At 37.4% G+C, this 26,465-nt stretch overlaps 1 protein-coding gene across 2 annotated transcripts in view; it reads left to right on the forward strand.

Annotated features, from left to right (window-relative positions):
• Positions 1–3,853: 3,853 nt before the first annotated feature.
• Positions 3,854–26,465, forward strand: part of LOC141437342 (neo-calmodulin-like) — a 327,352-nt gene continuing 304,740 nt past the window's right edge. For both annotated transcript variants that reach the window (XM_074100637.1, XM_074100638.1), the window contains exon 1: positions 3,854–4,098. In XM_074100637.1, coding sequence (XP_073956738.1) covers positions 4,060–4,098 — 39 coding nt within the window. In that variant the 5' untranslated portion in view covers positions 3,854–4,059. The remainder of the gene's footprint in view (positions 4,099–26,465) is intronic.

Consider the following 26,465-nt stretch of genomic DNA (forward strand, 5'->3'; position numbering starts at 1 on the left):
TTATTTAATATCACACATATACAAAGCACTAATGAAAGCACTAATGAAGGGTAAACTTCCACTAGCCTTAAAACGCAAGCTCGTTGACATGTGCATCCTGCCCATCCTAACCTACGGTGCTCAGACCTGGCCTTTGACTGAGGCCCAGAACTCCAAACTCAAGGTTTGCCAGCGGGCTATGGAGCGCAGTATCCTAGGTGTTCGAAGAGCCGATAGAATAAGGAACACTGAACTGCGCTCAAAAACCCGAATTGTTGATGTGGGGACGAAAACCGCCAAACTCAAGTGGGACTGGGCAGGACATGTCTGCCGGATGCATCCGGATCGTTTGGCCAAAATCACCACTGATTGGGTTTTGGGCACCGAAGTAGAGGCAGGCCTAAAAGAAGGTGGCGGGACGATTTGGGGCGATTCCAGCCGGACTGGCAACATTTTGCCGAAGCCAGAGACGAGTGGAAGGAGAAAGGGGAGGCCTTTGCCCAGCAGTGGGACACTATATTATTATAGGCTATTAAAAATAAAACACACATATATGTTATAGAAAAGTTCAGAAGGTGGGCTAACCAAGCGGGAGTCGGGGCGCGTTGGTAGGCGCGTGGCAAGTAAGGTGGTTGTGTACCGACTGCCGTCCGTGGGCCGCGGGCCCCGCGTGGTTAGCTAAAATGCTGATCACACAATATGTGGCAGGGGTGTCGCCACAGTGGTATGGCGGTATGGTAAGTTTTAGATTTTAATCCATTGAATTTTTTTTTCTAAATGGTATAGATAAGATATGAAGGCAGTTTCTGCACGTACGAAATTTTAAATCGCGTTGTTGGTTTTGTACAGTCAACGTCATAAATAAGTGATCACTTTTGTACCTTGTCACTTTAACGTCATGTTTGCAAAGCCATACGAAATCGTGTAACGACTGAACCGTCTGAACTAATAAGCCAAATGGAAACCACGCCCTTGTGATATAGAGCTTTCAAGTTAGCTTAGAAATTGTGCGGGGAATGGTGTGGCGAAATTATTAGCGTAATTAGTATTTGTTTGGCTTGGCTCGCGAGTTATGCTTGAGTGTAATATGTACTTGTTAAGAAACTTCAGTCGCCACACTCAGATATCTCCACCAATTCCACCATCATCGTTATATCAGCCTTAAGTCCACTGTTGGACAGTGGGTCAGGAAATAAACAGCCGTGGCTGTCAGTTTTATATATATGTAGTAGCCCCCGTGTCAACACAGTTCCTTTGTAGGTCAACACCAATCGGCATGCAGTGACCTCGATTATTCCACTCGGAGGTAGAATGACCTGCCCAAGTACAGACAACAACATAAAATCTAAACTTACCAGCGGAGTGGCGAGAAATTTTCCAATATTTAAAAAGATGTGAGATCTTAATTTATCCTAGCTCTTAGCTTATTAATTATGCATGTTTATAATATGGTAAAACAACAATAGACCAGATAGGGAGATGTGGAGGTTACTGACGCGTTTCGAACTTAACCAGAGCTCCTCTTCAGAGCAATACAACCGTTGACCATGCTACCAAATGTTCAATGTAGTGAGGTGGTGGTGATAGATGGGTTTGTGTGATTTGTGTGTGTTCTTACAGTGTGGAGTTGGAGGAACTGCATGAACACACATTTCTTGACACACACGCTTGAAATTTATCAGAAATTGTAAAAAAAATATTTTAGGCAATTTAACATCATCATCCCAGCCTATATACGTCCCACTGCTGGGCACAGCCTCCTCTCAGAATGAGAGGGCTTGGGCAGTAGCTCCCACGCGGGCCCAGTGCGGATTGGGGACTTCACACACACCGCTGAATTGCTTCGCAGGTTTGTGCAGGTTTCCTCACGATGTTTTCCTTCACCGTAGAGCTCGTGGCAAATTTCATATGGAATTCCGCACATGAATTTCGAAAAACACAGAGGTGCGAGCTGGGGTTTGAACCCGCGATCCTCTGCTTGAGAGGCCATAGGTCAAACCACTCGGCCACCACGGCAATTTAACATACCTTATTGTAAGACCGGAAGATTGAGGAGAAGTTGTGGTTTGTAGTTTTACTTAAGTTTAGTTGAGCACAAAAATCACAGTTTCACGTAAAAGTTATTAAAGTTTATTGTAAAAGGTAACAAATTAAAGTAAAGTGCTTGGCTGTGACCGATCGCGGACAGTGTTAATTGTCAACTCATTCGAACCGTGTCCGATGCGTAAAAGTAGGTCGCAAAGTTAGCAATATTCTGTACTATGTCGATCGTACGCTTATAAATATAGATAAATTGGTAAGAATGAAAAGAGATGTATTGAGTATCATAGGGGAGCACTAATAAGGGTTTTTTTAAAATCTTACGGCGTAGGGAATTGATCCATTTACTTATTGTATGGCTAACTTAATTATCACTTTAAAGTATCTCTATCAGACAACCTTTAGTTGTAACCCGAGATTAAAGCCGACGACACAGTTAGTCTTAATCATTCTTCATATAATACTAAGAGTGAAAGTTTGTGGGTGTATGAGTGTACGTGTGTGTGTGCGTAGTTACTCTTCCACTTTAAAACAGCCAAGGAAGCTCATTTCTAGGGTTCTGGAAACAAAATGGCAAAAACGGAACCCTTATAGTTTCGCCATGTCTATCTGTCTGTCTGTCCGTCCGCGGCTCTGCTCAGGGACTATCAATGCTAGAAAGCTGTAATTTTGCACGGATATATATGTAAACTATGTCGACAAAATAGTACAATAAAAAAATAAAAAAGTTTTTTTTTAGGTTAGACGTAAAGTGGGGGTGATTTTTTTTTCTCATCCAACCCTATTGTGTGGAGTATAGTTGGATAGGTCTTTTAAAACCATTAGGGATTTGCTAAGACGATTATTCGATTCAGTGATATGTATATCAAACTTTCAAGGAAAACTATAACGGCTAAGTTTTCTTCGAGAGTTATTAGTAGTTTAAGAGTAAAGAGCAGCCTAAGGTATAAAATATACCTAAACTTGGAAGATTCCGTATAAAATACGAAATCCTTAGAAAAATATTACTTAATTTTTTCGTAATGGCTATGGAACCCTATTTTGGGCGTGTCCGACACGCTCTTGGCCGGTTTTTTATCAAGTCTATTATTTAGAGCGTAAGAGATTATGTTGATTTTTATGTGATTTTTTTTTCCGTACATACCTATAAATGTATTTGGTGCTGACTGTCTTTCGCAGGTCCAGTGGTCGTAATCTGTATTGAGCTATTATACTTTAGAAGATAAATTTAATGGTGAATGGTATAAAAGCATTTTAGGACGCAATACTTAAGAAAATTTCGATAAGGTGCACAAATAATTACAGTACAGTTATGTAACTAGTTTTCATGGTTTAATTAAACTACTTTCATAACATGCAGTTAGCGTGGAGTAAACTTTTCAATAGGCAAATAGTCTTTGTTTTTGATCGTACTTGCCGTTGTATCCGGTAAATTTACTTTTGAAACCAGCTCAAACTAGTCATTTCTTAAACCCACTCAATTATCTTCTTGTAATTCGATTGTCCAACGAGTCCTTACAGGAAAGCAATGTAAATAGAATAACGGAAAGTGCCAGTAGCTACAACTTTACTAGATAGAGTGACGTGGTGTGGGGATAAATTCAATTCCTGCATCTATGTTACTTTACACAGCCACGCGTGAAAGAGAGGTCAATACAGGATCCTTCAGAAGTGCGAAATGTTTGTGTGTTGATTTTGAGTCTTAGGATGAGGTGGCGAGGTTGGTTTTACACTGAGCGGTAAGGGAGTTAAGGTGGTCCGGTTCTGAGGGGACGCTATGTCCTTTTCACCCTGTTGGTACGTTGGGTTGGTAATCAGTCGCGATCAAACCGTCCCAAGCGTCGCCCGCTTGACTAAACCGACAAATATACAAAAATATATTTTAATAACAACTACAAATTTTGAACAGCGAAATAGTTTTTGTACTTATTCAAATTTAATTAGTGTTTTCCTATTTACAATACTTAATAAAGTGTACTGGTGTTGATAGATAATAAACTATTTTTTTTGTTGACGGCTAAGAAATCAACAAAAATAAACATGAAGACGTCGTCTTTTTCACTACGCGTGATGCGAAGGGTGAGTGACAACTGTAGCTCTAAATTGTTTATAGAGAGGGAGTTGTTAATTTGTGGACGCATCTACAGGGTGTAACAGGTTGCCGCTCAGGTGGTGGATGCCACAGGTTGGGGGGGCATCGGGTGGTATTGATGCTTCCGCGCGACCACACCCTGGCGTACTTCGGAACATCTGCTGTTTGACCCTCTGTATCAGATACTGAAAGCAAGATCAGATTAGGTAGTTCACGTTTATGTTAAAACAACGCATAATAACAGTTTAGTTTATTGAAGAATTCCATTAGAATGTTTTAAACTTTCGTGATTTTCACTCATAATTAAATGCCAAAACGGGAGTATCACGCCAAATATTACACCCTTCACTTCAGTCTTCTCGTGACTACGGCTAATATCGAGGTAAATATTACTCGTGTGTTTACCGTGATAAGTCCCGTTATGATATTTAATTAATATTTCCATTTTTTTTCTAAAGTCATTATGGAACGTTATTTTAAACGAGAGTTTAATAAATAAAATAAAATGGCGAAAGGTAAACTTAGGGCAAATTTCGACTAATTTTGAACTTTTCGGAAAACCTTCACGTATGAAATATAACGAGATTTTGACGTTAAAATAAGTCATAAAATTATGTCTAGCTGTCATTTAGTTGAACATATTTTAAGGTAATACTATATCCTTTTTATTACTTTTCTACTTGAGTGTTTAATTACTTTACGCTTCCATGCTTAAAGTACTGGACTGATCGTGATGAAATTTTGTATGTACCTACGCTCGGTTCCCTAATTTATGTACGAGTATTCAGTTTTTCATATTAGTTGCACAGAAAAGTGGATACTTATTTTAATGCACCGACTAGGGTACATAGGTAGTTTCAGATCATGAGAAGGATACAAGACAGTTATTATTTTTATAATTTTAACTATTATATCCCAAAATAATTGAAATTTTACTGAAAACATTCAAAACATTTTCAAGATTGTGTTAATGTAAAATTGGTTTATGTTGGTTTCCTTGAGATACAGACAAGCAGAAGTTATCCTATATAACAGCTTCATAGATACACAAGTAGTAACTTCAACTATAAATGAACTTAATACAATTACTTTGCTCACTCGCGACTTTACGATAGCTTCGTCTATGCAACCAATGTGTGTTCATGCAGCTCCTCCACCTCCACGCTGTAATACACACCCACAAAAACCCAACAATCACCACCACCACAGTACAGTGTGGTTTCGAGCTCAACCATTTAACTCATATAATCAGGTTTAAAAAAGGTTCAGTTTGTGGGTCCAAAATATGGGTTTGAAAAATAATCGGAATTAAGTAGGTCAATCGAGTTACAAGTGGGAGTTTTGAAATAAAGAAAGAAAAGAAAATACATTTATTCACAACACAGATACAACAATAGTATGAAGTACAAATAGACAACACGAAGGAAAGTATATGTCTTTGCGTCATTGTGTTTTCGTGTAAGATTTCTAAGCCAGAGGTAATTCGACCTACCCGAAGAAGAACCGAAGACTTTCCTGATAACGATAAGGGTATGGGTACGAATGAAACGATGCCACTGAGGTATCTATACTTTTACTCGATACAGTATCGGTTGTAAAGTATCGATACTTTACCGTAATACTGAAAAGTATCGATACTTAGGTAGTCTTATCAAAATGTTTTTTTTTACAAATTTAAGAACTTTGTCGCGCTCACCTTTATTATTTTTAATTTGTACGACAAAAAAAGTGTCCAATATTTTCTATTAATGTAACTGATGAAGTAAATCAGTGATAGGCAAAGTAAGGCCCGTCAAGGAATTTAAACCGGCCCGCCGACGTACCTTCGAAATTAATAGTACCCATATGGCCCGCGATCAATAATATTATTTTGATCGCCCTGTATTTAATATAAAATGGAATAAGTCATAGATGCACGGGTAAAGGAGTCAGCTAGACTAGCCGTGTAAGAGAGCAGAGGTGAGGTGATTAAGAAATTCAAAACAAAATAATTTTTAGTTTAATTCTGGCCCTCCTCTTAAATATTTTTTGTCACTTTTTGGCCCCCTATTAAGAAAGTTTGTCCACCACTGGAGTAAATAGAATAATTTGTTATCCAGTACCCTTAGTGTAAGTTTTCGGTTACAAAATACGTCTCGATTGCGTTCGCGTTAAAATCCCAATTTGTATGGAAACACGCTCTAGCGGAACGTTCGCGATGTTCGTGTTTCCATACAAATCGAGATTTTAACGTGAATGCGATCGAGACGTATTTTGTAACCGAAAACTTACACTAAGGGCACAGGAATCTACACAATTCGATAGCACGTCTCTGTACCTACTAGGCATGGGTAACCTAGCACAGCAATATTTCAATTTATTGCTCTAGTATTCAGGTCAAGGGTTTAGTATTAGTAAACGGGAGACGCGTCTCGTCTGCTCGGTCGCAGTCCTCCCACGCTGACGTTACGCCCTTTGCTGAAATATGAACACTTATTGGCTTTTCAGTACCTACCCACGCTATAACAATAAACCGTTGAATCGATTTAGATGAAATTCAGTATACAGATAGTCCCGGGGACAGACATAGGAAACATACAAAAATATTTCATTCATTTAAGTAATTACTATTTTAGGTACATAATGAAGTGTCACTTTCTTTAACATGATGTGTATCTAACCTTTATTTGGCGTGACTGAACTCATACAATAATGTTTTTTGTTATACGTTATTAAATTTCATCACGGACCTACACATTCAGTTACAGAATGTGGTGAACGATGTTTTGTCTAATTTAGAAAGCAAGATAAATACGTACTTATCCGACAAAACACGATGGAAAAACATTATTCAATAGATCTGTAATCGGTTAATGAGCATATCATACCTGAGTGTGACCCTTTTGAGGGGAAATGGGTAGTTGTTTGCCGAGAATGTCTGAGGTTTTGCGAGGCGTTGGACAATAGGCTGACCACCACAGATATAGATTACACTAGATTACGCAAATGCATCTACTTTGCGTGTCCGAACCCCGACCAAACGTCGGGGTTGACCCCATACAAAGACTGAGCGCTAACTGACTAATCATGACTAGTGACTGACTCGAGCCCCACGGCGCGGGCGGGCGGCGCATTTGAATCGATTTTGAGCGGACATCGGGTAATTCACATCGCTAATTCGCTCTTGAGACGTCACAGTAGATATTAAAAAGTGACACGGTTGGTTTTCAAAAAGATTGAGGTGTTTGCGTTATCTAGTGTAACTATATATCTGTGCTAACCACCGCACGCGTATCAGTTTAGTACCTACTCATAATTGTCATTTGTAAGTGTTATTTCCTTCTGCTGTTAATATTGTTATTGTAATTTATATTATAATTGTTATTAGTTGATAGAGTTGATAGTATAGTAGCTTATTAAGTAACCTGGTTTCTCGGTGTATTAGTTTGCTGTAATACCGTGTAAACAAATTGAATAATAAAAATCATTCACGGCAACAATCACACATGCAGCATTTTTCAAAAACTTCACACTATTTACCGTTTCTGATTCGTGCCATAGTAGGATTATTTCCCATTAAATCCCGTAAGAATTAAGAAAAATTGAGAGATTTGGATTCAACGCCTGGCTTAGTAGTTCAACCGAGAAAAGCCATGGGTAAATGCTAGTGTAATAAACAGATCATTCACGTATATAGGACAAGTTTAGCAGAAATGTTTAAACTAATCCGTAACGCTTCTAGGAGTAGGTTAGTAGGTACGATTCGCAGTGAGTAGAATATTAGGTAGTTACTTGTACATAACAGCGTTCATTACAAATCAACCCTGCCTCAAATTTAATAAACATCCATGTTTCAATTCGCAGCCATCATGCCGGAATTATGTTAATATCGGGCCTGTGATAGCGCCCTGTGATAAGCCGAATCGGGCCCTATAACTGACCTAAGAATTAAGAAATTCGAACTTCATATCCTGCCGTCCCGCTTCTGCTAATATTATTTAATACGAGAGTGGAAGGAACGGTACGATACGAACTTCGATTTTCGAATTTCGTAGTAGCCCCCGGGAACTAGCTCGATGTGCTACCGCTATCCACCTGTATTACGTATTAATTTTCTTCTGGAGTATAAAGAAATTCATCGAAGAATAAAATCATCCACATAGCCCGAAGAACATGTAATTTGAAAATGCAATGGGGGTTCGAAGAACAGATGACCGATGGAGGAGAAAAGTGCTTGAGGGGCTACCACGAACCGGGTAGCGCAGCTTTGGTAGGCCTCTCATTAAATAGCCCGAACACACTGCAACTTAATAAATAACCACACCAGCTAATTAATAAAAAATTGAACTAGGTACGAAAGTGAAGTGGTTGAAACGTTCGAATAATGTCCCAAATATATATTTTTTGGGATAGCAACTATCTTTATCCATTTCAGGGCCTTAAACTATCCTACTAAAGACAGTCAAGTGACATTTGGCCAAAATCGACTTTTTAATTAGATCAAAAGTGAACAAAAAAGCCGCATCGATCGAAAAAAACTGCTACGCGCTGCCTTTGATATAGAATTTCTTTATTTGATCACCTCTTCTTTCTTTATTTTGCACAAGTGCGACGCTGGGGTGGATCGCCAGCTACATATTTATAATTAAAATTTTAACGATCGAGAGTACCGCATCGCCGTCACAAAACTAGTTAAACTATAATCGTCGTTTGAATTCAAATCAGGATATTTCATTTCGCTTCCAGCAGTCTAATTAATCCCCAGGGTTTCAATTGGTGTTTAAACGCAAACCTTTACATCAAACGAAACTTTATCTCATATTAATAATAACATTAATTGTGATTTCTGACCTAACTTATGTTTGAAGACTATTCTGTTTTATTAAAATTGTTTTATTGGGGATTTCGTAAACCATTTAGTATCTGGGAAATGTCCGTCACAATTTATTAACTGATGAGTTTAATTAAAATTGAGGCATTTCAGTAAATATCCACGGGAAATTCCAAAAATTTAATAGAGGTTTTTATTTACGTTGTATAGCAAACGCCTGAGTAAAATTTCAATTCTTTTAATTTAGCGGTTAAGATTTTGGGATTTTTCATTGGGGCCGCGGGCGGGAATATGTGAATAAAAAGAATCTATGTCTATCTATTCCAGAAAATCATCAATCTACACATCAAATTTCATTAAAATCTGCCTACTGCTTTAGCGTGAATGATTAACACACACACCCAAGTACTTACGCACACATATGTTCAGCATCGTTCGTATTTATAATTATTAACAGTATTTTAAACCTGAGAAATGAGATTAAATACCAACAGGTTCGGATCCAGCCCTCAAAAAAGGTTGTGGTCACAGCCACCTGAAAATCAGCCAAGCGCGAGTCGAAGTACGAACTCGTTCATGAACAATCATGACCATGAACAATTTTTGGAAATTCTAGTCACAAGGTCTATTAGGGTTGTGGGCATGCCCATCGTGGCCACAACGGTGGGTCTGCCCTTGAACACCAAATAATTAGCCCGGTGCTCGACCAGGCCGCTTTATACTAAAGTAAACGTTAACGACCGACCATTAAAATATCCCCGAAAAAGTGTCCAACCATCGCTACCCTTATTAATAAAGTGACTTCGGAAAAGGGATAACAACGTTACATTGTCAATTAAGACCTTTTCACGATTGCGGAAAAACCCGGCAAAAGTTCAATCTATTCAAACTAAGGTACAATTTTTGCTCGGAAAATGCAGTTTGAAAGCCGTTACATAAGAAAAACACTGAGATTTTTGGTTTAACTTTGCTTACAGTGTTTTTTTGCCTAAAGGCTGCTTTTTTAAGCAAAGTTTTTAAGAAATTGAAAAGGTAAAGAGTAGAGTTATTTAATTTATTAGATAGGGGATATTACAAAAGGATTGAAACTCCGTTGTTTTATTACAAAGAGGGATAAGACCTCTCCCTTATTACTTTCGATTTGTCAAATATAATAATTTAATTGAACCAAACATAAGACATTTATCGAACACATATTTCTGAATTAAAAAAAAAACTGGGTCTGTACCGAACGGTTAAATATTTTTTTATCTTATATACATACTTATATACTACCTGTTTGCCACGACTCCATCTGCGAAGAATTCGTTTATCGTTATCCCGTGGCAATTAATATTTTTGCTGGATAAAAACTATTCTTTGTCATTCTCGAGGTCTTAAACGATTCTTATACCTAATTTCATTCAAATCTGTTCAGCGGTTCAAGCGTAAGGAGGTAACAGACAGATAGATACAATTTTGGCATTTATAGTATTAGTATGGCTCAATATAACTATGCAGATTAGATTGAGCATATCAGGTAAATGCAGCCCCTATACTTAATGTAACCTCACGACCACTCAGGACGTCGCGATCCCCAGACCTTGCACTAAGAAGTTTAAAATTCGAACTTCATATCATCCCGTCCCGCTCACGCTAATAGTACTTATTACGAAAATGGGCGAGACGATACAATACAAAAAATATATTTGAATGTCGGAGTAGATAGCTCTCTACTTGATAATTATTGCATTAAGGCAACTGTTCTTTTTGAGGTACAGAACCTTAGGAAAATATAGTTTGCTTCGCTAGCTACGCGTTTTTGGGGGAAGTTTTGTCTTCCATTGAATCCCTGCCTTGAAAGATACTAGCCTGTTCCGAATGCCGCAAAGCCAATAAAGAAAGATACTGAATTAGGTACAAAAGAATATTAACCATTTAGCCAAAATTGTCTTTCGTGACCTCCAAATTATTTTGTTACAAATTCTTCGTTTATTCTTTGAATTATAAGCAAAATAACGTCACAAAGTTATGGAAGGCAGCGGAGAAAATGAGAAATAATGTTATTAAGTGCAAATTTATAGTTTTTACACGGATGCAGCGCCACTGCCAACCGCATAAGTAAATTTGTGCTAATTGGCCGTGATGGCACGCTATCTTTTGACATTATATAACCTTGACACGAAGATCTAAGGGACATTATATCCATATTAGTCTTTAATCGTGGATTCATACTCGGAAACCATGAAGAATAAGAATGACAAATAATAATAGGAACAGAATAGATACAATAGGTACATAAAGTTTTGAAATTCCGGAATTTTGCTAAATTCCTAAAACTTGCATCTGGTCTTTATTTACATTTTAAAATATGAAGAACAACCATACTAAATTTAAGACTCTTAGCGGTTTACATTTCGTAATTTACATACATAGATCGCGTTGGAACGTATTATTTCAAAGATCCAGTTATATGCATAATATCAAAATTCAACCAAATCTGTCACCCGTTTTTGCTTGAGTGACAAAGTCACACACATTCACACACACACACACACACACACACACAAAACTTTTGCATTTTATAATACAAGTAGGACTTATTTGGTCATGATTAGGGTTGTAACGGAGGCCTTCTTAGTGGATGCAGAGGCGACGAGTTTCACCTCCTTGAATGCGGAGGTTAACGGAACTGGATGCGGAAGTGAAAGTGGATGTGGTAAAAATAGTATTATGGTTTATTCAACTCAAAAATCTCTAAAAATTTGTAAAAAAAAACTGCGAAATCTCACTTGTTTTCGGCTTCATCTTGTGACTTAAACAAACAATTACTTTGTACAAAATCATTTAAGATAATCGTGGTTCAATCAAACAATTACATACAACTTCGTAGGCGGAGGTGAAGTTCCGTTACAACCCTAGTCATGATTATGAGACATGAGTTCAGTTTATAACAATGTTATTTTTCAGGGTATCATTTATATAGCTTTTTTTTTAAATGAAATCCGGATCGGAACTATTTAAAGTTAGGTACATCACATTGCGTTGTCGATTGCTCGCATCGAATTCTTTCGCTTCATGGCCTCGCAATGTAATACAAATTGCACGATTTTTCTTGCAATATTAAACCGGACTGTATATTGGCAGGCGCCTTTTCTACGGCCACTGAAGACTTTACGGAATGTCTTTAATTCAGTTTAATATCAAACAAAGAAATCATAAATTTGAAGTTCGGTTTATGAGCTATGAAATGCTATGTCAAACCGAGACGCGCGGTAATAAAAAGGGTATAAAGCACGTATAGCATGATAACTCCTTTTATTGTGCGATTTCGACATGTCGGGAGATACGGTATTTCGTTTTATGCCGCAACATGTTGGTAGAACATAAATTGTCAATTTCAGTATTCAAATAGCGGTTTAAAAGTTATAATTATATTTCTTTTTCTAAGTCGTAGTGTCGTGCGCGATCGTCGATGGAAGGCCAGTTAGCATTTCATTGTGACTATTTTCCTGGGAATAGCTGGGCATAAGTAAAATAAGACTTTGCTAAATGACTAAAGGAGAATGGACTAATCAGCGTGATAAAGATAAATAATGACAAGCGACATGTCACTTGTCGTTTACGTTCTAAAACTATTACAGATCTACTACAGACTGACCAACTTATCTGTGAATCGAATAAGTTTTTATGTCGTTCGCATAAAGTGTAGTATTGCTTGATCTGATTAACAGATAAGTTGGTAAGTCTGTAGGGATAATTATTTTTCCATCGTATTTTGTCACATAAGTTCGTATTTATTTTGCCTTATCAATAAGCTTCAGTAACTGTTGCAGGTTGTAGGACCTTGTGCAAGGTCCGCCCGGATTGCAGGTGGTGAGGCGTCTTTAGCCTATGTAGCGCCCGTGTGCAATTATTATTTTAGCGCCATCTAGTAAGCGCACGGTCAAAATGGAATAGGTACTAAGTGTGACACAGTGCCGCGGCCGGCGCTCCTAATACCGCTGCGCCCGTGTGCAACGCACACCCTGCACTATAGGTAAAGACGCCTCTCTCTCGCCTCTCACCTGAGGTGGTAGGACCTTGTGCAAGGTCCGCCCGGATTGCTACCACCATCTTGCTCGCTAATCCTGCCGTGAAGCAGCAGTGCTTGCACTGTTGTGTTTCGGCGTGGAGAGTAAGACAGCCGGTGAAATTGCTGGCACTTGAGGTATCCCATCTTAGGCCTCTAGGTTGGCAACGCATCTGCAATCTCCCTGGTCTTGCTGGTGTCTATGGGCGGTGGTGATCTCTTCAAGCCAGTCAAATAAAATAAATAAAAAAAACGTCTACATCATACTTTCTTGCGCGACGTTGTGATTAGATCTGATTTTTTTCTTTATCATAGGTACCGAAATTGAAACAATAAAAGACCAGAAGACTAAAGTAACAGCTGGGAACACAGTGCTTTATAATAATATACAGTAAGGTAAACGTACGAGTGCTCGTCACTGTCCCAATAGATGACATCTTTAACCTGTCCTCTCCCAGAGGCACAAATTTGTGCCCAAATTCCTTTGATCCTGTTATCCTGGGAGATGACAGATTAATCATATGTCATTAGAAATAGAGGTGACAGCAGGATGTAATCTATTGGATATTGTGTGTCGGGCACTCGGACGTTTACCTTACATTGACTCTTTACTGTATACCACAAAAGTAGAGAAAACAGATACACATAGAAAAAAATACAAGGAAAGCAATAGGCGGCCTTATCGCTTCAGAGCGATCTCTTCTAGGCAACCTTTTTTAACAGAAAGAAGTAAAGACACCAGGACTTCCAAGAAGTCCAGACAACAGGATTACACTAGGTGGTGCAAATAACAACACCAATTCGAGTGTTGGGTTGGCTATACTCGTACAGATAGTTTAACTCAGTTGTGCGCACGGCTCTATGTGTGCGTGCGCATTTAAATATACAACTTTCACGTGACGCAAGACGCAGCAATAGACATGGGTAATCTCAACTCCGCGAAGTGATCTGACTCACTAGATCCAGCTCCGGTGTCGGTACCGAATCCGCTTATTGAATCCGACTCCTTTATCGACTCCGGTTCTTTCGAGCGATTAATAATATATCTATGGCCGATGCGGCCCGGCACGGTTCGGTAGGTAGTAGGTACCAAGGTCAAGGTACTGAACTGAAGTACCCATTCGTTTCGTCCTTTTAATGTTGAAAAATTCTAAATTGTGTATTTTTTAAAAGAACTATGAGCTACTTTAAGAACCTACTAGTTTTCTGTTTGACTATTTGAAGCTTGAAATCAGTGTTAAATATGCGTCGCCCGCTCCGGTCATTCAAAAATTCAAAAAATTCATTCAAAATTCAAAATTGTTTATTGGTCATATTATATTGTGTTTTAATTCTATAACCGAGCGAGAAGTGCGTCCGAGTACCGACGTAGGTACCGGCTCACTCAGCGCCCGACCAAACGTAATAAGATCCGATCCAATCCGATCCGAGCCGAGGGTGAAAGCGGAGCGAGTGAGTGTGAGGGCGATCACGAGCTGCTCGATTCGGCCGGACTTGGTCGGAGTTAGTAACTCCGGAGTCGATAAGATTTGAAAGGAGTCATTAAGGGATTCGGATCCGCTTGAGGATCTGACTCTTTTGAATCTTCAGATCCGGATCTACCCATCTCTACGCAGCATGACGAGTTCTTATCGCTTTACCCACACATAGGGCCGCGCGCACAACTGAGTTCAACTATCTGTACTATGAATTGTCTCCGTTTCTTTCGAAACAGTTATTTTGCGGAATACAAAAATTGTTGATTAAATTTACCGAGTATAATACTGATTGGATGGGAGGTCGTGATTTTGAGGGTAATAATTACGAGCTGGGGAGGTGTGACTCGCTTGCAATGGACGGATATTTACCTCCCCCTCTATCCCTTAACACTTTGTCTTCTTCCAGACTGTAATTATCTCCGAGAAACTATAATTCAATTTATTATTTCTTGTTGGAGCTCGGGCACACTTTATTAACTAATGTGAAAGTCTCTATCAAATAACTACACGTATATTAAATTAGTAACTTTTGCTTGCGGCTTCGCTCACATTAACCATTAGATCTGGCATTTTATGTATGTATGTATGTAAACTCTTTATTGTACAAAATAAGTAAACAAACACAGATGACAAACAATGAAATATACATAAAAAGGCGAACTACCGGTCAGCCTTTAAGTGGATGAAAGGAGCATTCAGTCAGGGACAGACAAAAAGTGAGTTTAAAAATTAAAATAGATAGTGGAAGCTGCAATACATTAATACATTGCTTTAAATAATATAATACACAAATCTATAACATAATCCTAACATAAAAATACACGACTATATACAAATACATGCACATGCAAACAAAATATGAATAATACGTATCTACAATAACCAAAAATAATAATAATCATAATTTTAATTAATAATTTTATTTTCTTTTCCGGGATACCGCAGTATTTTTTCGCAGAAATTCTCATAAATTACTAGCAAAAAATCAGTCCAGTCGAGGAAACTGAATCAGGATCATGTAGCCAAGAACTTTATTAATGAAAATCGTAATGACTTTTCCTTTGAAAAGGTTCCATGGTGGCCCATGAATTAAACGGGATCTTTTCGCCTGCTATATTTTTAAGTCATAATGTAATATTTGTCATAATTGTATTGTATTGTATTGTAAAACTCTTTATTGTACATAAAAACATATGAAAATCACAGAACACAGGATAGTAAGATGTACAAAGGCGAACTTATCCCTTAAAAGGATCTCTTCCAATAATTATTGTTAGTCATAATTTTTTTCCCCGCTGAAACCGTAAATTTTTCATAAAATTTTAAATGGTCATCCTGTGAACTCTATAGGTTAGGTTTGGTTTGTTTTATAACAATTCTGAAAAATAAATGATTTCAGAGAGAAAAAGAGTTATGTCAAACATTACATTATGACTAACAATTTCCGACCTGTGAATTTTACGATCGGCCGCCGACATATACACTGATTAGCGCTAAACGCTCGGTAGCCCCTTACATTCCGTGATTTTGCTAAATTACCACGCAAATTCCCAAGAACCATATCGAACATTAACTAGGCGGCGGGTTAATGTATCTTATAATTATCTAACTCAATTAAGCAAACATGGAGCTTCAATCACTCTTTGTTAGTTCAGTAGTATCTCCTAAGCGAAACTAACTATAAACACATACATATATTTACCCGAAAACGTTATACTATACCTTATTGTTTCTGCGAAACAAATGTTTAGTAATTAACACCAACAGGGGTACATTTCACTGATGCAATTCAAACCTTAATAAGTAAGTTCTGAAGTACAAATTGGTGTAACCGATCAGAAGAATGGTAAGACAATAAAGGTACTTTATGGATATTATTCCGATATTTAGTGCGTAATCAGTATTTGCAGATGTTTAACTTAATTGGCAAAGTTTTGCGGTTTTCAGTTCATTACATTTGAGACTTCGGTATCGGTAGCAGTTGGTGTTGGTAAGAAAATAAATCGATATGGTATAAGTCAAACAAACAAACAATAAATCACAATTGGTCCAAAACACATACAAAATAAAAATGACACAAGAAAAACATACAACCTTTTTATTTTTGAAATCGAATATAAAAAATCGGCCAAGAGCGTGTCGGACACGCCCGAAATAGGGCCGTTATAGTTTTCCTTGTAAGTTTACTACCATCCCATTGTATACTTACTACCATCCTGATTTTTTTTTAATTTTAAACGATTAAACTATTCCTGGCATGCTTGCTCTTGTAATATTTTTTGGATAGAAAAAGATAGCATTCAGTAACCAAAGGGCTAACGCGTATACGTACCTATAAAATACAGCCACAAAGCCACAACCCCTTTAGTATGCAAATGAAGCCGCGTAAATGTCCATTATAGTTACCGAGTAATACGTCAGTGTCAAAAGTTAACCGGTTATGGTCTATATTCAAATTTGGCGTTCGGCCGATAGTTGTATGGTGAGCACCAGTGGCCACTATTTGTAATAGTGTTTCAACCACCTCGTTTTCGTGGTCACAATTGTTATGAATGGGCTGTAGCTGTGCCCACCAAAAATATAAGGAATAAACGCTCGAATAAAGATCCTTTAACCGACTTGCGCACATTTATCTTAGTTATAAAATTTCTTAGCAGATTGTGGTGCTAGTTGTACGCGCATTTTGAATAATTTTACTTTATTTTTCACCCGTAAGGTACCTCTAACTGATATCAGATACGAGATCCTATATTGCCATGTTAAGATTTTTTCTAACTTATTTAATGACATGACTGACGAAGGTCCACATTATATTTACCTTCAACAGTTTTTTGCAACCCTGAAAAAAGTAAGGTTAAAATAAAAGTGCCCATAAAATTATAGCGCCAAATATAACATATTTTCCAAGGAAAATCCCTGTGAATTTTACTTTTCTGTCTGTGTAGACTAATGCAAACATTAAAGAAAGAAAGTAGTTACCATTTTAATCTAGGATTTCAGCAGATTCTAACGACTTGGGGATAAAATGCACACAACTTAAGGTGATGAAAACGTATTACGCTAGGCGGGGAGCTAGCGCGACACGCTTTGCTTATTTTATCGTTAGCTTCGTCTCTCTCCTACTGGGTGAGTTTTTAAATATATGAATGGCAAACTTAATTAAATGCGACGTGAATATGGTAATTAATTTCTCTAGTTGAGTTGCGGTGGAAAAGTTTTGAAAGAGAAACATTTTGTAAATTAATCCAGTTGTGGAAAGTGATGCTGGCGGTAAAATATTTTCACCTTTTAGTGTAGCTAAATTACTTTTGATACTGTTCATTGCTGTTATACGAGGTTAAGGGTACCCACAAGATAAAAAATGATAAATAAGATGAATGAGTTAAAATATTTAAGTATGTGAAATCCGCAATGACGAGTCATGCCTGTTCTTTTGACATCTGTATGTATATGTCCATGTGTGTACATATACATAACATATGTGTGCATATATATATTAATTCGTATTATCGAAAGCCCCCTTCGGGTTAGCCTTCGAACTAACTCGTTCGTCTATTGCTTACTTTCCAGCCTCTATGCACTACAATGTACTATTACTATTCTGATACATTTTGAAAACAATAATATTTTTTTCGAATTTTACCCGTAATTTAATCGCAAACTTGTGTTCATTCATAAGGCGTTAAATACGAGTAGGCGTCATTTTTAGGGTTCCGGAGCCAAAATGGCAAAAACGGAACCCTTATAGTTTCGCCATGTCTGTCTGTCTGTCTGTCTGTCTGTCCATCCGCGGCTTTGCTCAGGGACTATCAATGCTAGAAAGCTGTAATTTGGCACGGATATATAAGTAAAGTATGCCGACAAAATGGTACAATTAAAAATTGTAAAAAAATTTTTTTTGGGTACCTCCCATAGACGTAAAGTGGGGGTGATTTTTTTTTCTCATCCAACCCTATAGTGTGGGACATCGTTGGATAGGTCTTTTAAAACCATTGGGGGTTGCTAAAATGATTTTTCGATTCAGTTATATTTTTGCGAAATATTCAACTTTACAGTGCTAATTTTCATTAAAATCGAGCGTACCCCCCCCTCTAAAATCTAAACCGGTGGGTGGAAAAATTTGAAAAAAATCAGGATGGTAGTAAGTATACTTATATCAAATTTTCAAGGAAAACTATAACGGCTAAGTTTGCTTGAGAATGATTAGTAGTTTATGAGTAAATAGCAGCCTAAGGTATAAAATATACCTAAACTTGGAAGATTCCGTATAAAATACGAAATTCTTAGAAAAATATTACTTATTTTTTTCGTAATGGCTACGGAACCCTATTTTGGGCGTGTCCGACACGCTCTTGGCCGGTTTTTCTCAGCGTGCCGATGCGTCAATCTCGACCGACGTCATTCTGACGCAAGACCAATCTTCGTCCAATCAGTTTTGACGTGACATTTATTGCTAAATAGATTTAAAGGAAACATGAAAACGGGCATTTTCGATAATGTTTCTGACTTTACAAGGTTAAGGCTGTGTTTCCACCAGAGATGTGCGAGAATGCGTTTGTTATGTACCAATAGAAATGCTTCATTTTGCTATCCTCGCTCCGCGTAGCTCTAGTGGAAACAGCTCAGCGGAGCGAGGACAAGTAAATTAAGCGTTTCTATTAGTTCAGAATCATGACAAACATATGCCTCGCAACGCATCTTCGCACATCTCTGGTGGCAACGCAGCCTTACTCTGTAGCACTGTGGTGCTGTGAAATGTGAAGGAAAACTACACATTTTTATTAGGGTTCCGGAGCCAAATTGGCAAAAACGGAACAATTATAGTTTCGCCAGGTCTGTCTGTCTGTCTGTCCATCCGCGGCTTTGCTCAGGGACTATCATTGCTCGAATTTTGCACGAAAGCTGTAATTTTGCACGAATATGTATGTAAAGTAAACTATGCCAACCAAAATGGCACAATAAAAATTTAAAAAAAAATTTTTTTTTAGTGTACCTCCCATAGACGTAAAGTGGGGGTGATTTTTAGTATCTCATCCAACCGTACAGTGTGGGACATCGTTAGATAGGTCTTATAAAATCATTAGGGGGTTGCTAAAACGATTTCTCGATTCAGTGATATGTTTGCAAAATATTCAACTTTAAAGTCCAAATCTTCATTAAAATCGAGCGTCCCGCCCTTCTAAAATCTAAACCGGTGGGTGGAAAAATTTGAAATAATTTAGAATGGTAGTAAGTATATCAAACTTTTAAGAAAAACTATAAAGACTAAGTTTGCTTGAGAATTATTAGTAGTTTAAGAGTAAACAGCAGCCTAAGGTATAAAATATACCTAAACTTGAAAAATACGAAATAATCTAACTGTCGGACTAAATAGAATGATATATTTTTAACCCAGTCGTCATCCCTATTCAAGTGTCTTGTAATATTTCTAATATGCTAAGACAATTTTTCGATTTAGTGATTTGTTTGCGAAATATTCAACTTTAAAGTGCATTTTTTTATGAAAATTGAGCGTACGTAAAATCTAAACTGTTGGGTAGTAAAATCTGAAAAATCAGGATCGTAGTAAATAATATATCAAATTTACAAGGAAAATTATAACGGCCAAGATTGCTTGAGAATTGTTAGTAGTTTAAGAGTAAATAGCGGCCTTAAAATATACCTAAACTTGGAAGATTCCGTACGTACACCATACGAAATCCTTAGAAAAATATTACTTATTTTTTTCGTAATGGCTACGGAACCCTATTTTGGGCGTTTCCGACACGCTCTTGGCCGGTTTTTGATTTAGAGGGTAAGTGACAGCTGTCAGTAGCTGATTTCCTGTTTCCATGGTTCCGTACTCGAAGGATCCAAACGGAGTTATTGCTCACTCACGTATCCGTTCGTCTGTCTGTCCGTATGTCACACAGGTTGTACCTACTGTCAAACATTAGGTGTACGGAATCTTCCAAGTTTAGGTATGTTTAATACCTTAGGGTGCTATTTACTCTTAAACTAATAATAATTCTGAAGCAATCTTAGCCGCTATAATTTTCCTTGTAATTTTGATACATTTACTACCAATTTGAATTTTTAATTTTTTTTCCTCTAAACAATTTGATTTTGTAGTTGGGGGCGCCTGATTTTAATGAAAATTTGCACTTTAAAATTGAATATTTCGCAAACAGATCACTGAATAGAAAATTTGTCTTAGCAACCGCTTATAAGGTTAGTCGAGAAAAAAACCACCCCCACTGTACGTCTATGGGAGGTACTCTAAAAATATTTTTTTTATTGTACCACTTTGTCGGCGTGACTGATATGTATATTCATGCTAAATTCCAGCTTTCTAGTACTACCGGTCTCTGAGCTTACCCGCGGACAGACAGACGGACAGATATGGCGAAACTATAATCGTTCCTAGTTAACTACGGAACCCTAAAAATGACCAAGAAAATAAATTAGAAATAACTGTATTTAAATGTAAGCGCTAGTAAGACCTTTGACAGTTAATGGCATAATGACTTTGAACAATAAACTGTCGAGCCTCGTTTAGCGCGTTTCGAAGACATCATTTAGTTAAATACTATTTACATATAAAGCCCCGTCTCTGGATCGCAGCCATCTTTCCAATCGCATGATCCAATCAGATTTGGAATGAAATGCAAATGTACGACTTACTTCATGCATAGCATAGTAAGAATAGTAAAAGCAGTAAGTAAGACAATTTAAGTTGTGTCTTTTGCGAATAATTAGATCTTTGTAAAATAATCACAATCAATAAATTGTGCCAGCCGGTGAAATTACTGGCACTTGAGGTATCCCATCTTAGGCCTCTAGGTTGGCAACGCATCTGCAATACCCCTGGTGTTGCAGATGTTTATGGGCGGTGGTGATCTCTTACCATCAGGAGACCCACTTGCTTGTTTGCCATCCAGTCGAATAAAACAAATAAAAATAATAAGCGATAAATAAATCGGCAGCGGCAGATAAATTAAGTTAAATTTTTGCCATCGTCTGTCTGTCTATTTGCCATAACTTTCAAGCAAGTCTACGTAATTTTGATATTCTTCATTAGAAGAATATCAAATTATAATATCATTAGATCAGATTCAGAAAGGTCAGATTGAATAAAAATTTTCATCACACTTGCTCGTAAACAGTGTCGTAACATGCAGGCTACCTTGGTTGCAACCCCCCAAATAAAACTCTCGACCTTAATGTGCTTGTCATGAAACCCGTGGTCGGTAAATAAGTCATTGCGCGTACAAATTTTCTTGTCATGAAGCCCAAGGTCGGTAAATGAGTCCATGTGCGTACTGATACTGCTGCGCGCGCTGCTGCAGGACCACACGCTCACGCACTTCAGGCGCATGCTGCGGGAGGGGGAGGGCGGCGCTGCCAATAGCGCAACCTAAGGAATCGCCAATATTTGGATGAATTATATTTTTTCTTTTAGAAATATAAAATTTTAAATAATTTATTGAATCAGGCGTTACTTTGCGGAGGTCCATATCAATGAACTAAAATAATTTCCTTGCTCACCGCGACCTTACGATAGCTAAGCTTATGCAAAATATGCGTGTTCATGCAGATCCTCACCTCCACACTGTAAGAACACACACAAATCACACAAACCCATCTATCACCACAGTCTTACAACTGGTAGCATGATGGACGGTTGTGTCACTCTGAAGATGAGCTCTGTTGAGTTCGAACTCAAACAGAGCTCATTAGCTATCGTAAGGTCGCGGGTGAGCAAGGAAATTATTTTAGTTCATAAAATTTTACTCGCAAATGTGATGAAAAACATTGTATGTCGCACGGGCGGTACTAGAATTACGAACATCGACACATTAAAGCCCTCAGTCTTCGACTTCGGGCTTCTAATAGACTCTCGTTCATAATTCCTTATTTACCGCCCTTAAGACACAATGTACTATTTGTCACATGGTTAAACCCTAATGGCAATCAACAAAGCCTCCGTTTAAAAAATATAAGAACATAAATTTCAATTTTTTATTGTAAATTTGGAAAAAAAATGTATTTTACTGTTTCTCTACTGTGTACTGCGCCAAGCCCTTGTAAAACCATCCGCGATTCAATACTGTCACGGAACGGAAGTATTTTTCATTAAATATCGCGAAGTTAAAGGCAATTTATGGATATTGTTTGGCGTCGTGAACTGCTATGGGTTTCTGAAGCATGTCATAAGCGTGTTGTTCACCGGCTATCTTGCTCTCCACGCCGAAACACAACAGTGCAAGCACTGCTATTTCACGGCAGGATTAGCGAACAAGATGGTGGTAGCAATCCGGGCGGACCTTGCACAAGCGTGTTTAATATTTGCATGGCGGTTTTAGCTTGATATGAGTTTTAGGGTGTAATAACAGGATAATATGGACGAATAATATTGAGATTAGTGTAGACTGTAGACCAATATTGTACATGTATTCCTCACAAAATGTGGTAGAAAAATCATAGAGTAAAAATGACCGAAAATTTTTTTTTTTCTGTTCAATAGAACAACAGCAAAAATTACACTAATCAAGTCTAATACCTGATTACGTAACACAATGTTCGAAAATAAATGACTTCATTTCACAAAGAAAAAACTTGTGTGCAGTTATGGGCGGGTCGTAAAGGCACCTCCCGCTGTAAATACTCTATGGTCGTGTCAGATGTGACCTTGTAGTTGTAAATTAGCCCATTATTATGAAACAAAGAGGCTAAGCAAAATTTTGGGGCTGAGTTTACTTTGATAACATTTTGCTGTATATTTTCATGAGGTAAAAATGGCGTCCCATCTCAATTTTGGCAGTGTCTAATGTGTCTCATAGACATGAGAAATGTGTGAACGTCTGAGTTAGTAACGAACTTAATGTGGTTAGGCCAGCCTATAAGGCTAGTGTACAGTGTACCTTTGTAGTGTATTTTTGCAATATTTTTAAAGATATCAAAGATTAAGTTTTTATTTAAAGGTTGACTGGTAGAGTATAAGGGATAAGTTCGCCTTTGTACTAATATCTCAATGTTTGTCAATTGTAATTTTGAACATGAAACTACCGTGAGACTTACTCATATTAAATATAATGACCCGGATAACTCACGTCTTAAATCGAGTTTAGCTCGACATGTTTCGGGCTAATTCGTAGCCCTTCGTCTTCGGAGCAACACGACAGAATTAGCCCGAAACATGTCGAGCTAAACTCGATTTAAGACGTGAGTTATCCGGGTCATTATATTTAATATGTTTGTCAATTAAATAAATAAATATCACGGGACAATTCACACCAATTGACCTAGTCCCAAAGTAAGCTTAGCAAAGCTTGTGTTATGGGTACTAAGCAACGGATAAATATAATTATATAGATATAGATACATACTTAAATACATATTAAACACCCAAGACCCGAGAACAAACATTCGTATTTTTCATACAAATATCTGCCCCGACACGGGAATCGAACCCGGGACCTCAAGCTTCGTTGTCAGGTTCTCTAACCACTAGGCCACCTGGTCGTCAATTGTATTTGTTTATTTATTTTGTACAATAATTCACATACGTATATTGCATTAAATTGTGTCAAATGTAGCTTCTAGCCTGTGGTTCGTTGAAGAAAAGAACAACCTTATGACTTTCATATATATTTTTACTTATAAAATCATTACGTATTTCAATGTAAAATCAATTAGACACAATAAGAAATTACCGATTGGCAATTACAACCAACACACTTGATCATAAAATGGCAATGCTGCAGCAGCAGAGAACGCTCGGTGCGGGATTCCGACTCACACTTAACCAGTTTTTTATAATCTAGTCAAACAAAACAAAAATCGGCAGCATACTACTTTTTCTTCTAAGTAATTAAATTATAAAGGACAAGAGGTTACGGGGTGAATAATAATTCGAGAGGCTCTACCTTTTTAGTGTGCCGGCGTTTTAGTCCAGACACGCTTGAAAATGATTAAGGCTAACGTAATTACACTAATTATGACAAAAAGCTAATTTACGATGGCGAATTTTTTTAGTCGTACTTTAAACGGACAGCTCAGCTTCAGGGTGCGGATATTGTACGTCTCAGAAAGTAGGGTCTTAACCTAACAGGTAATGTGCGTCCTGATATTTCGTGTACTGTTTTCGAATTAAATAGCGGATACAAATTAACAGGGAGTGCACTATTAGTTTATTAAACATGTTGGCGAATTAGTGTAAGACATAAAGAAATGGCACTACTTTCTCAGTAGCGCCGTAGCGTATAAGTCCGTATAACATTACTACACTTTATCGCTGCGAATCAAACCTAAAATTCTAAATCGTTGTATTCCCTCTCACTTTTTTGGTCAATTCCTCGATATCTGTGAGCTTGCTTCACTCCTCTAGGTAATTTAAATGGAATGATTTAAGTCAATTAATGCCAGAAGTAAAAGCACATCGCTGTAAAGGAAGGTGTGCCGTCGTACTGAGTTATTGCCTAATAAACCACCTGCTTCTTTTTTCCGTTAGTATGTCTTTTTATTCGTATTGTACGAAAATGTTACGTCTAAAAGTTTTTGTTCATTAGCTTAGTATGTAGGTTTTCATTCGATTATTTTTTTAGTTTCCCAATCTTAATATCACAGACCACTTGACACCAACTGACCTAGTCCCAAAGTAAGTGAAGCGTGTGTTCTAAACATACTTAACTTGAACAGATCTATAAATACATATTAGATTGTAGTAGGAACTGATTCTCACGGTTTTTGTGTAAAATAAAATACACTTTTAGAATAGAATAGAAATGTTTTATTCGGTCCTCGGACATTACATAAAACATAATAAAAATACATTGAAAAAATAAAACAAGTATTAAGTATGTATTTTATGTGAAATCGCGAAGCGGTCCCAGCTCAGCATAGTGTTGGCTTTGTAGAGCAACGCTGGTCTTCCGCTGTGACCACTTGGCGACATCACGAAAGGCGACAAAAATTAACTTGCAAAAAACAACAAACTAAAAGCAATAAAATCAAGATATAAAACTAATTAAAAAACACTTTTAGAACGTTGTATACGTACATATCATTTCATCGCATGATTCTAACTTATTATATCATAGCTCTAAGGAATTACAGATTGAAGTACTTATTTGATATTAATTTCAACATGCGTAGCTCCACGTGTTCCCAAAAAACGGGTCTTGACGGACAACAAAGTAATCCTAGAACATCGGTTCTTGTTTGTTTTGAATTATGTCGCCCTAAAATCCCTAATTAAAACAATTTGACATTTAAATTGTGCCGGCAGGATAACTCTACCGAAATGTCAACGGTTATTGCTAAATTTAGACAGTGCGAGCTAATTTTAGTCGCAAAATTATCCGTTCCAGGAAAACTGACTGTACAGAATTAGACGTTTTACGGGAATCCACCATCTGTCGTCCCGAATGTCAAGGTAAATGGTAATTCTTGGGAATACAATGTTGAGGGTTGTTTGGTTTGTTTGTAGTAAGACGAGTTTGGCGTATGATTCTGTTTTTGTTTATTTTGAGGCTTCTGTTGTAAGTGGAAAAAAATGTGGAAGTGCGAAAAGCATAAGTTCCAAACTTTTTATTGCTTTTTGTGCTTTTTATAGACTATTTTTTATACACTCATTTAAAGTGCTTGGGAGTATAAAAAAAAACTTTAATTCAGATCACATAAATTCATATTCTTTTTTAGTATTAGCCTTACAATCTAGTGTTAGTACAAATCAGTAACGCCATAATTCAGTACAGTACATCAGAAAAAAAAAAAAACAAAAAGCGCAAAATGAGGTAGGTAAAGTGCGAGTCGGACTCGCGTATCGGGGGTTCCGTGCTTATCTATCTCTATGTATCAAACTGATTGGCTTAAATTTCAGCTGTTTAAATTTTTTACGTTTCCCGATATTTTAGCCTTGTGAAAAACAGACTTAGACAGACGTACAGCGTAGTGACGGTAATGGCTTCCGTTTAACACATTTCGGGTACAGAACCCTAAAAAAATCTTCAACATAAACTCTCTATTAAGTTC

The sequence above is a fragment of the Choristoneura fumiferana genome, chromosome 17, assembly GCF_025370935.1.
Source record: "Choristoneura fumiferana chromosome 17, NRCan_CFum_1, whole genome shotgun sequence".
NCBI lineage: Eukaryota > Metazoa > Arthropoda > Insecta > Lepidoptera > Tortricidae > Choristoneura > Choristoneura fumiferana.